The 12,006-nt window shown below is 34.5% G+C and overlaps 1 protein-coding gene across 1 annotated transcript; it reads right to left on the reverse strand.

Annotated features, from left to right (window-relative positions):
* Positions 1–9,023: 9,023 nt before the first annotated feature.
* Positions 9,024–11,008, reverse strand: LOC113703627 (organic cation/carnitine transporter 3-like). Its single transcript, XM_027225056.2, has one exon. The coding sequence runs from the start codon at positions 10,940–10,942 to the stop codon at positions 9,260–9,262; it is 1,683 nt and encodes a 560-aa protein (XP_027080857.1). The 5' UTR covers positions 10,943–11,008; the 3' UTR covers positions 9,024–9,259.
* Between the last annotated feature and the right edge of the window lie 998 nt (positions 11,009–12,006).

Raw genomic sequence — 12,006 nt, forward strand, 5'->3', positions numbered from 1 at the left:
CTAAAACTCTTACTATTACTATTTAAAATTTAGGAAATATAATGATTCAAAATCAAAATATGGGAGAACAATAGTGCAAATTCAAAATTGTTGACTAGAGACAATTTGATGTTGACTATTAATAATTCTTGAATTTCCATTAGTTGTCCTAAATGTGCTTAAAATCAGAAACTTTAGGGTCCCAATTTGCTTTAGATGAAACATTAGGAACCAATTTAGCACACAGGTCAAACATTAGAAACCGAAACTGCAATTCTCTCCATGTTTTATTGACACTAATTATCTTTATGTTAATCATGTATATACTAGTGCGTACAGATGCATGCAACCTAATTTATTACTATCATTCTCTCTAAAACTCTTCTCCCCTCCCGCTGTCTAGAACCCAATCAAAATCTCTTTCATCTCTCCCATGGGAAAGAGACCAAATATGGTCTTTCCCCATGGGAGCGAGCCTCTAATTTTTCATTTCCCTTACTTGAATAAATTCTCTCTTAGGGTTTTGTAGTGAGAGATTTTTCTCTTTTAAGTTCTTCTAGTGAGAGTTTCTTCTTTTCTAAATTATTCAAGTGAGAGTTTTATTTTCTCATGGATTTTTCCTTGTGAGAGTTTTTTTTTTAATTTTTGTCTTTTTTTATGAAATTTGAGATTTTGTAGATATAGGATCTAATTTCTCAGATCTGCAATTTCTCTATTATTGTCAAATCTAAATTTATCTTTGGATTTGAACATATTTTAATCAGATTTGACTGTCAGAAAACATGCATAGATGTATTGGGTTATAATGTTTCATCCGAATGGAAGATATGTGTTGGTTCTAGACCAAATTAATCATATAAGTAATAGTAATTTCTCTGGTAAAATTTAACAAAGAAATTAACAAAATCTCATACTTCAATATTGCATTAATAAATGCAAATAATTTGTACCATCAAAAGTTATTTTGGCATGGGTTGATGCGCGAACTAGATCTTAAAATTATTGGATGAACAGCTTCTGATCTTCAATCTGACCACCTTGAATTGACAGTTACTAAAAGTTCGGTAGGGTTGAGGCGCGTTGAACACTCTCTTTAAGATGATACGCACCCCTACGGTATTTTTTAAACCGATGCAGAAGGTCTAGCGTGCCGCCTCTAGGATACAACAACCCAAATCTATAGTTGTTGCTTCCCTTTGATCTGCACAACCAAGAGAATCAGAAGCTTCCCAATATCTTACTTTGCCCAAAGAAAATAGAATGAGGGAGAAAGAAATGAGTGTGAGGAAAATAGTATTTAGAATGATCTTTTGTTGAGAGAAGTGTGTATAAAATTCTCCAAAGAACTTCACTATTTATAGGTTACAAAAACCTTTAGAAAAAGATTGAAAGTCCAATGTACAGTTTTCTTTGCATATTAAATTATAGTTAATTGGTAGAATTTGTAACCTAAAAATGAATTCACATTTGAATGGCTCATAATGACTCAATAATTCCTCATTTGAGCAAATAATTCATTTGTAACTCTAATTCAAATAATTGTACAATAACTCCATTCAAAATGCATTGTAACTCCCACAATTATAATTCCCATAACTCCCAAATAAATTATTATAACTCCTTGTAATGAAACTCCCACAATTATAATTCAAATAACTTCCAAATAAATTATTATAACTCCTTGTAAAGATTTGGTCAAGGAAAAAAAATTAAAATTTTATTAAAATACACCAACATTCCCCCACTTATTTTAATAAAATTTGAGAAGAATAAAGATTTGGACAAAGTGAGAACATCATGCATAATGAAAGTGGCATTGCCTTGAAACCTTCGTTTAGTGTTTCCATAATCTCCATATTAGAGTCAAAGTGGACTATAGCCTTGAAACTAAGACTACTTTAAGATATGTAAGATAATATCACACACATGATATTCAAGATATTAATTAACAAGCTTCTTAAGCCAACACATTACGGCCTTGTGCTTTATCCCAGATTCATGAGTGCTTTAGAGAATTAGCCAAATTCTCATAGGAAGCGGCCTTTACTTCCACACTTATATAGGTGAGTCTATCAAGAATACCCCTATGACTAAGGCATTCCACCCATAAAGGGCTATAGAACTCATTAAAAGATTTATAGCAAATCTTAACCTTTCCTTCGTCATAGAGTCACGAGCATGCTCTACACCATGGGAAGGGATTTAACAACTTTATAATATATGCATGCTTTTCACCCAAACCATTCTATGATTCGTTTGTCTCTGACCTAGTTCTTGGGATCTCCAGTCCCTAGGTAGTTGTATCCTCATAGATGGTTCCAATTTAAAATTTTAGCTTCAAGTCCCATTCCCCTTGATGTGTATCATGTCTTTGATTCAAGCTTGAGATTTTACACAATAAAATAGCAAAGATACGATGTCCCTGAATTTATTTTAAAATAATCTCTCTTAGTGGTTCAACTATATTGAACCAATCTTTGGTGAGAAAATTTCTCATCCATTTATATTTGCCAAATAATATAGGCATATATTTGCTCATATTCGATTTTTCAATTTTATCTCAATGGGCAGTAATCTAGTAGTGCACTAGAAACCATTCTCAAAATCTTCATGGTTAATTTTGCTTTTGTAAAAATACCAAGAAAATATTTCGAATACTTTCACATCAGATCATACTTTTTAGTGAGTGTAGTCTGCACAACTCAAAATAAGAGTCAAAATAGATCCAAAAATTATACTCATATAAATTGAGTAATAAAATGATATCACCCTTATTTTTTTTCACCACTTCTATTACCACCGTGTTTTTAAAACCTTGGCATTACGCATCATTTATTGGTTACCACTAATCTGCACACTCAAACCAAGGAATAAGAAACTCATAATATAATTCTCAGGATAATCTCACAATCAAATTTCAAAGTATGTACCAAGATGGTAAAGTAAATGCATATAGCATTTAAAAGTCACGTTCTATATTAGCCATTAGATTTAGACACCCCACTATTTATCATAACCAATCCATATCAAGTGCATGGAGTACTGTTCAATAGCTTTTAACTATCACAAAAATTAACAACCTCCCAAGTTTAAACTTTTTCAACAAACTAGAAGGAATTGTAAAATAGTACTCACTAATTTAAGACTAAAAACAGATGTAACAATTACAATTTTAGGCAACATTACCTTGTGCAAAATCATTGGGAGTATATGCCACAAAACAATCTAATAAAAGATGAAATTTATATTGATAACCAATAAAGTACCGTATATTAACATAAAGAATACATTTGACATTTTTTTTTTATAAACACATCGTGGTAAAGCATTAACAAATGATTCATTCAATTCTGCAGATACTATTTAGATATTTATCTGCATAGTATTTCAAATTACACGAGCTATTCTTCAACGTGTCATAGTCATGCACTCAATTGAAGAATGCAATATTATCATGTAATTACATACCCCCGTTATTTCTAACAATTATTCATTCAAGAGTACTCATGGAGTTCATATGTTAAGATAGTGCAGAAATAGAGTGTTCTAGGTACTCAAAATGATATACACTCAAAGTAGTACATAAGCATAAGAGCCATCTTATTGGGTACAAATCACACATTAACATCAACAAGAAACTTGACTTTTTTTTTTCAAAATCACACACATTCAACAACTAAATAGTTGCAAAGTCATTCATATATTTTGAGATCATCATTGTTTAAAATGAGGCTGTCTGCAGACTTGGAAATTGAACTTGTCTCCAAGTTATACATGCATCGTGTTTAGTGTATCTCGACTGCAGTTGAATTCAAGTTGATGGCCAACTGGTTTACAATTGTTTGAACTATAATGTCATAAGACTTGTACTTTTGTACAACAATTTTTTCTTTTGCAATCACATTGAAAACCGAAACCAAGAAAATACTCATATACAAGTCTTTTAGGCATACTTCAAAACTATGAGATCGTACACATTAAAGTAATGAACTTTTAAATTTGAATGCGATTAGGCAATAATAAAATGCATTGCATTCTTTAGTCAATTACTTATTCTTAAAACCTCATCACTAGATCTCATGTGCATAGATGAACAGGACACATCTAAAATTACTTAGCAATTTCACAACTAGTTCAAAAACTTTGAATATAAAGTTTTTTTTTAAATAGGAGCAAGTAGAATGGGCATATATTGCGAATTATTTATAGGCGCATACACAATATTGATACCAGACTCCAAAGCACATAAAATCAATGGATATTATCCTTTCTAGTCTCAGTCTATAATTATGACCATTCACATGAAATATCTTGTTTATTAAAGTTTGTCCCGATTATGTTATGCACCCTGTAAGATTCTCATCGCCGAGATTATGTTAGTTTATGATTTGATTATTTAGAAGCAAAACATGCAACGATAATCTTATCTTATGTGAAGAGGCTTATCGTCTTAAAATTGTTGGTTCTAGACCAAATTAATCATATAAGTAATAGTAATTTCTCTGGTAAAATTTAACAAAATCTCATACCTCAATATTGCATTAATAAATGCAAATAATTTATACCATCAAAAGTTATTTTGGCATGGGTTGATGCGCGAACTAGATCTTAAAATTATTGGATGAACAGTTTCTGATCTTCAATCCGACCACCTTGAATTGACAGCTACTAAAAAGTTCGGTAGGGTTGAGGCACGTTGAACGCTCTCTTTAAGACGATACACGCCCCTACGGTATTTTTTAAACTGATACAGAAGGTCTAGCGCGCTGCCTCCAGGATACAACAGCCCAACTCTATAGTTGTTGCTTCCCTTTGATCTGCACAACCAAGAGAAGCAGAAGCTTCCCAATATCTTACTTTGCCCAAAGAAAATAGAATGAGAGAGAAAGAAATGAGTGTGAGGAAAATAGTATTTAGAATGATCTTTTGTTGAGAGAAGTGTGTATAAAATTCTCCAAAGAACTTCACTATTTATAGGTTACAAAAACCTTTAGAAAAAGATTGAAAGTCCAATGTACAACGGTTTTCTTTGCATATTAAATTATAGTTAATTGGTAGAATTTGTAACCTAAAAATGAATTCACATTTGAATGGCTCATAATGACTCAATAATTCCTCATTTGAACAAATAATTCATTTGTAACTCTAATTCAAATAATTGTACAATAACTCCATTCAAAATGCATTGTAACTCCCACAATTATAATTCAAATAACTTCCAAATAAATTATTATAACTCCTTGTAAAGATTTGGTTAAGGAAAAATAATTAAGATTTTATTAAAATACACCAACATTATGTAAGAGTATCAATGTTATTTTTATTTGTATTGATTTCTTAGATCTATTGTATTTATTAACTTCAGATCTGTATGTATCTATGTTATGCTTGTTTGATATATTTATGCTATTAGTGTAGATTTATTAAATAAAATGATCATTTCTACATAAAAAGAATGATGCATGCAACCTAATCCCAATTTGAATGTCAACTTCATTTCTTACTAATATAGCATGCATTATTGCCCATGTGTACAAAATTAATCATTTAATAAGTTTGCGTATAAGTAAACCATTGATTATGAAAAAGGTAAAGAGCAAATTTCAATCAATTTGACATAGATCGATTCACTAAACAACAGTTTATAATGCTGTGTTGCAGGATCTGTAGCCAACAAAAATAAAGGAAGAAAAGAAGGGGAGCTGTAGTTGCTTGGAATTTTTACTACCATGATTTCAGATCACATGCGCCAAAAGGAAATCTTTAAAAGACTCGCACAAGTTAAAAAGTGATGGATATGCAATTAGAGCAAATTATCCGGATAGCTACTAATAGCGAGATAATTGTGCATGTTATTTATTAATATTTTATCTTAATTTTGGCCAAATATTATGCTAATTGATAGATTTTGCTTATATTTGGTGTTTTGTGTTGTTATAGGACTTTGGAGTAGAAAATGGCATTTCAAGTTAAAATTTTCGGAAGACCATTTACTCCAAAGCATGCCTATGCCAGAGATTGAGAAGTTGAAGATTGGAGATGGAACCCGAAAATTATCTCTAAAATTTGGAATTATCTTTTGGACGTTTCGTTAGGAGTTTTTATTAGAATAGGGAACTTATTTAGTTAGTATTTTATTTTGGGATAAGTTAGGTCTTGTTTGGAAGACAAGTTTTTTGCCAAGTTTATCTGCTATAAGTTTTTTAAAAACTTTAATTACAGTAAGGTCAAAAAACTTTTCAAAAATTTTAAATTATACACTTCAAAATATTCAAAAAAAAATACACTTCAAAAATTCTTTAAAAAACTTCTATAGTAAGCTACAGTAAAATTTTAAATAAATATCAAAAAAACTCACTTGTCAAATAGGGCCTTAGTTTTTAAAGTTGATTAGGATAGGAATGAAAGGAAAAGTCAATCTACGGTTGCAGAAAAAAAAAAAAGGAAGACAAGATGTGATGAATCAATCGAGACGAAAAGACATGGGGACGTTTCTTAATAATCTCTTTCGTTACTTGATTGAGGAGAGCCGCGACCACCAGCCTTTGGGCTGGTGGCCACCACCACCAAAATGCCACATTTAAGTGTGCTTCAAAAAATTCAGGCTGATGTGTTGTGCACCCGTTTGGTCCGGTGGTGGTTTAGTCCCCTCCGGGTTATCCCTGGGCCTCCGTAGGTCCGCCCCCTCCCCCTTAGTGTAGAATAAATTAGATTATACAACAGTTGTCGTGTCCGAAAAAACAAAAAAAAGAGGAGAGCCGCGACAGACGCGACTAGTAGTTGAATTTTCCTTTCGTACTTTCAAATAACACTTAGTAAGGGTTTCTTTCGAGTTTTCAAGCTTTACAAAACACAACGTGTAGCAAGAATTTCATGGAGATTTTTTGTTGTGTTTTCTTCGTCGAGCGGAGTTAAATTTATATCTAGTTGAGGAGTAATCAAGACACGATTTCATGATTAATTGTGAGATCTTTTAATTTTTTCTGTGCTTTATTTTATATGTTCATGAGTATTTAATTATTTTCTGTATTTTACTGGTTACTATCATTTAGGTTTAGTTGAATAATTTGACCAACTATTCAGTTGTCTGAATGATTTATTGCTAATTAAAACATCAAGTTCGCAATACTTGATAGTTTAATATTAGTGACAAATAACACAATTTAATTATCTCACAAGTAGTCTAATTTGTGTTGTGGGATTAACTAATCTAGTTTAAATGAACATGCATCTGTGTTTGTTAATTAAAATTGGGTCTCTCTAATATTTAAAACTATGAATAGATTAAATCTTATGAACATCTCTAGGATTATCTACTTTACAAGAGAAATAGTTAATGAGCGTCTCTTGACTACCGAGAAATTAAGGAAAGATTGGTGATTCGACAGTTGTTGAATTGTTATAACCAATTTATTTGTGAACATATAAGTTATTTCTGGTATCAGTGATCAATTGAGTAAATCGTTGCCAAGATTATTTCCTTGGTTAGATTTTGATAGTTAATTTATTTTATTGCATTATTTTATTTTATTATAATTTCAAAGAAATTCTACAACTTTCCTCCCTCCAATATCCATTGCATTTTTCTGTGAGTAATAAATCTATCAGTTCCTTGAGGAGACGACCCTATTCATCACTATATTCATTAACTTTTGAGGAGTAGGTAATTTTATTGTTGGACACCCATTACTACTAAACTTTTTTAATAGTCTGAGTTTTGGCCACTCAATTATTAATAACACATTTATATCCATTAAACTATCAAAAGTTAAAATTTTGGAGCATTCCATCTAATTTCACCGTTAATTCTGTTATATCTAACTATTAATAATATATCTTGTGAATCATGAAATTCTTAAATCATATTTAACTATTAATAATATGTCTTGCGAATCGTGAAAATCCTTAAATCTAGCAAAGTGAATGGTGGAATCAAACGAATAACTAAAAATTTATATTTTTGGTAGTTTACCGAGTAAAAATATATTATTAATGGTTGAATGGCCAAATTTTGACCGTTCAAAAAGTTCAGTCGATTAGCCGAGTAATTTGCTCCATGCAATAATTGTACTTGGGTTAACAAAGTTGATTCTGACTTCTTATCCAGAAAAAAAAAAAGAAAAAAAAGAAACGTTGATTCTCACTGTAAGAATTATAGCATTATATTTCTCTACACAGGAATTGATTACACACACAAACTGACATTCCTCACGTGCCTATTTATTTGTCTACACAGGAATTAATTACAACACAAACTGACACGTCTGATGTACATATCTAATCGTTAGATTTTTTTTTTTTTTTTTTTTTTTGTCAACACAGGGGTGTCCGGGTCAAGATCCGAAGGCGGCCCGACTAATCCCCTGCGCCTGGAGTACAGCGCCACCCCAACCGCACCCAGGCGTTAGGTGAGGTTCGATCCCACGATCTTGCGAGTGGTTTTCCAGCCGCAGACCGGGTGATCTAACCCGGGAGCCACATATCTAATCGTTAGATGCTACTTCTACTTTGTACATACATGAAGCTAGGCTGTGTTGTCAGCTGGAGTTCCGGCAAACTTTGCATCCATCGAAGTTTCCCCCTTTTTTTTTGCCATTTTTAATTGCCACAATAATTCATTTCAGCGATGGAAAACAATTCCTAGTGGAAGTGAATGATTGCCACCGTGAAGCGAACTTTGATTTGACTACGGTCCATCTACTACCAAGCCATTTCTGCATTTTTTACCAACATAATCACCTTGGATCCATTTATCGGTCTAGACAAATCCGTCAGCTACCAATTCAAGGAAACAGCCCCAACAAACACATGATTTTGGTCAAGGGCGATGCATTTTGTTTTTCAGAGATTGGCTAGCGAGCAATCAAGGGTTGCATCTGTTGACTTTCTCGACTATTAGTACTAACATGTTGCTAAACCATGCATTGCCTTCTACATTACACTTAAGACTTAAGAGGTTCTCTAATTGCTAAGCACTACAGAAATGAAATTGATGGTTTTGTTCTTGTCCTGTATTATTAGGACGAATGTACACTCTTGCATCATGGTATTAATACGTCTGTTTAGATAATGATCACAATTAAGCTGATTCAATCGAATATAATACTTGTGGTTCTCTAAAAAAAAATAAAAATAAAAATACAATGCTTTTGGTAACTAGACAGTACTGTCCAGCAACAAGATGCAACCAACTCAAATAATTTCTGAACCTTGTGATCATTTATTAAATTGGCTGCTAATAAGAAAGTTAAGAACCTGACTGATTGGTACGGATGAATAACTAGGCGAAATCTTGGGTAATTTTAGCAGAAAATGCCAGGGTCTCCTTGTGCTCTTGTTCGTCCAGTGTATCACAGAGCGCGGCACCCCTAGTCTCCGGAAGGCATCCGACGAACAGTCCACTCACTGCTATGGTCACCCCGAACACCCCGTATGAAAGTAATCCATTTCTTCCAGCAGCCACCAGCAGCGGACTGAACAGCCCACCAAACACCACAGCCTGCCTCACCATTGACAATGCGGAGTTCCTGACGGAGGTCGGGAACAACTCTAAAGTGAAAATCATGAGGACGTTAAAACCAGTGCAGGCGCTGAAAAATGAAGCCAGCTCCAAAACCATCTGCAGGGCATTCCTCCACCAGTAGTAGTAGCTGTTACTGTTGATTACCTGCTCAACAACGATTATTAGGCAGCTGCAAACACCACTCGCTACAGAAAGTCCCAGAACCAGACCTTTTCTGTTGAGTGTCGCAATGAGAAAGAAAGTCATGAAAGCAGCCGGAAACTCAGAGAGTGCATTCAGCGTCACGCTCAAGTAGAGATTAAAGGACAAATTCCCAAGTCCCAGGGGCATACCGTAGTACACCATGCCGGTCCCAAAACCGATGGCCATCACCGCCGCAAGTCTTCGAAATGCCCACGGCTTCTCCCATAAGGCATAGTAGCTGGAGGAATTCCAGAAATTAGCAGCATTTCTGGTTGCATCATCAATATCGAGCTCGCATCCTGTGGTGCCACTATCACTATTGGTGTTATTTGAGAAGCAGCTGCTAGTTATATCGAGTAGTTGAGGTGTGGGTACTGTGGCGATGCTTTTGAGGGTACTCAGGAATTCCTGTTTGCGGCCTCGGACGTATAGCCATCTGGGAGACTCGTATGCGAAGAAATGGACTAGTATGGAGTACAAAACGGTTGGGGCGCAGCTCCAGAAGTACAGGACTCGCCAGGAAGACCCTCTATTCAGGTAAGCCATCAGGGGTAATGACAGAAACCCCAACGTGAAAAACAAGAAGCCTATCATCCCAACGTGGGCCCTCCACCTCTTGCCCACCATCTCTGTCGCCAGAACCAGCGCGCACGTCCCCACGGAGGCCCTGCCAAAGCCGCACAGAAACCTCAAGGCCGTGTAGATCCATACGTTAGTGGAGACTAGGGCGGTGAGGAGGCCGGAGATGGACATGAGCAGGCAAGACAGGACGAGCAACTTCTTTCTACCCAGGTAGGAGTCGGCTAGCGTGGCGAGGACGAAGCCACCGGCAAGACAGCCGGCGAAGAAGGATGAGGCGGGTAGGCCAGCGAGGAAGGAACCAGCACACTGGAGGGACCACTCCGAAATGGTGGAGGTGTAGGGAGGCAGATCCCATGACCATGCTTCGTCAGGGAGAAGGCACACTTGGGAGCTGCTGCTGCAGATATTAGTAGTGTTATTACGAGTACAGTGCCAAGTTGGGTCGACATCAGTGAAGACTGTGATGAAAGTTTGCTGGGCGTCGAATGCCCAGGCCAAAGATATTAGGATGGCACGGAGAAACTGTGTCCATCCAAAGTAGTCGCCAATGCAACGCTCGATGGTGTCATCCAAGGTTGAGGTTCTGGTACCGCTACTGGGCAGACTGGCTTCTGCTGCTACTACTGAGGAGGAGGAGGATGATGAGCGCAAAATTAATGGAGCTGGGTCGGTCATATCTCTTCCCTAAGTACCTCTGCTATCTTTCTTTATTTCTTCCTCTCTCTGGAGTTTTTATACTCCAGCCCAGCTGTATATATAACCAGCAGCATATTCTTCTTGGGATATTTTATGGATGAATGAATTACTATCCTGGTCATATTACTGACAACTCATTCAATTAAATTTGCGAGCGCATACGCACATGGCCCACATAATTGTCAAAATAAATGACTTGAGCGAATTTTCTACGAGTTAAAATGGATAGTACATATAAATAAATCAATCCATTTACACTCATTTAATTAGATGAGTATAAATGAATAAATCAAAAAATGAGTTGAGTAACCCAATTAATCAATTGCAACCCATTTATTTTAAGTTTCTACAAACTCATCTAAATTCATTTTGTAAACTAAATTATCAATTTATACCAACTTTTGCACCCTATTATTGGTTTATAATATCCAATAAGCTTAATTACCAATTTTTTTCATCCATGCGCAAAATTACATACTATTTAATAATTAAACAATAAAAATATAAAAATTTGAACTAAATAATATGAAAGTTAACATAAAAACTTAATCCAAAAACTTATTCCACTCCACCTTTTGCATCCATCATTAATTTTAAATGTTTACTTATAATTCCCAATAGTCCTAATTAAAAATTTTTTACCTTCTGTGTGCTATGTCACAAAATTGCATGCTATTTAATAATTCAACAATAAGAATATATAAAATGTAAAATTATATATTATTTAATAATTGAACAATAAAAATATAAAAATTTATACCAAACATTTCTTACTTATTTTTACAGGTAATCAAGCAAAAAAATTTTTATTTCTTAATATGAATTTAGAAGAAAAGCACCAGGAAACACAGCATTAAGAGTAGGAAGTCTTCCGTGCAACTGATAGGTAAGATGTTGCATTTTTCATAGAATATGAAAAAAGTAATCTCTATCGAAACTCTCATATTTAGTCAGACATAAACTTTAGAAGCAGCATCCTAAGAGGCTGTGATGAGGAACGTCAACACTATGACATCAAAATTGTCTCATCCTACCCATGACTC

Source organism: Coffea arabica, chromosome 8e, assembly GCF_036785885.1.
Source record: "Coffea arabica cultivar ET-39 chromosome 8e, Coffea Arabica ET-39 HiFi, whole genome shotgun sequence".
Lineage (NCBI taxonomy): Eukaryota > Viridiplantae > Streptophyta > Magnoliopsida > Gentianales > Rubiaceae > Coffea > Coffea arabica.

Coding starts and splice junctions, on each gene's coding strand:
- LOC113703627 (XM_027225056.2), bottom strand. CDS start 10,942: ATGACCGACCCAGCTCCATTAATTTTGCGCTCATCATCCTCCTCCTCC.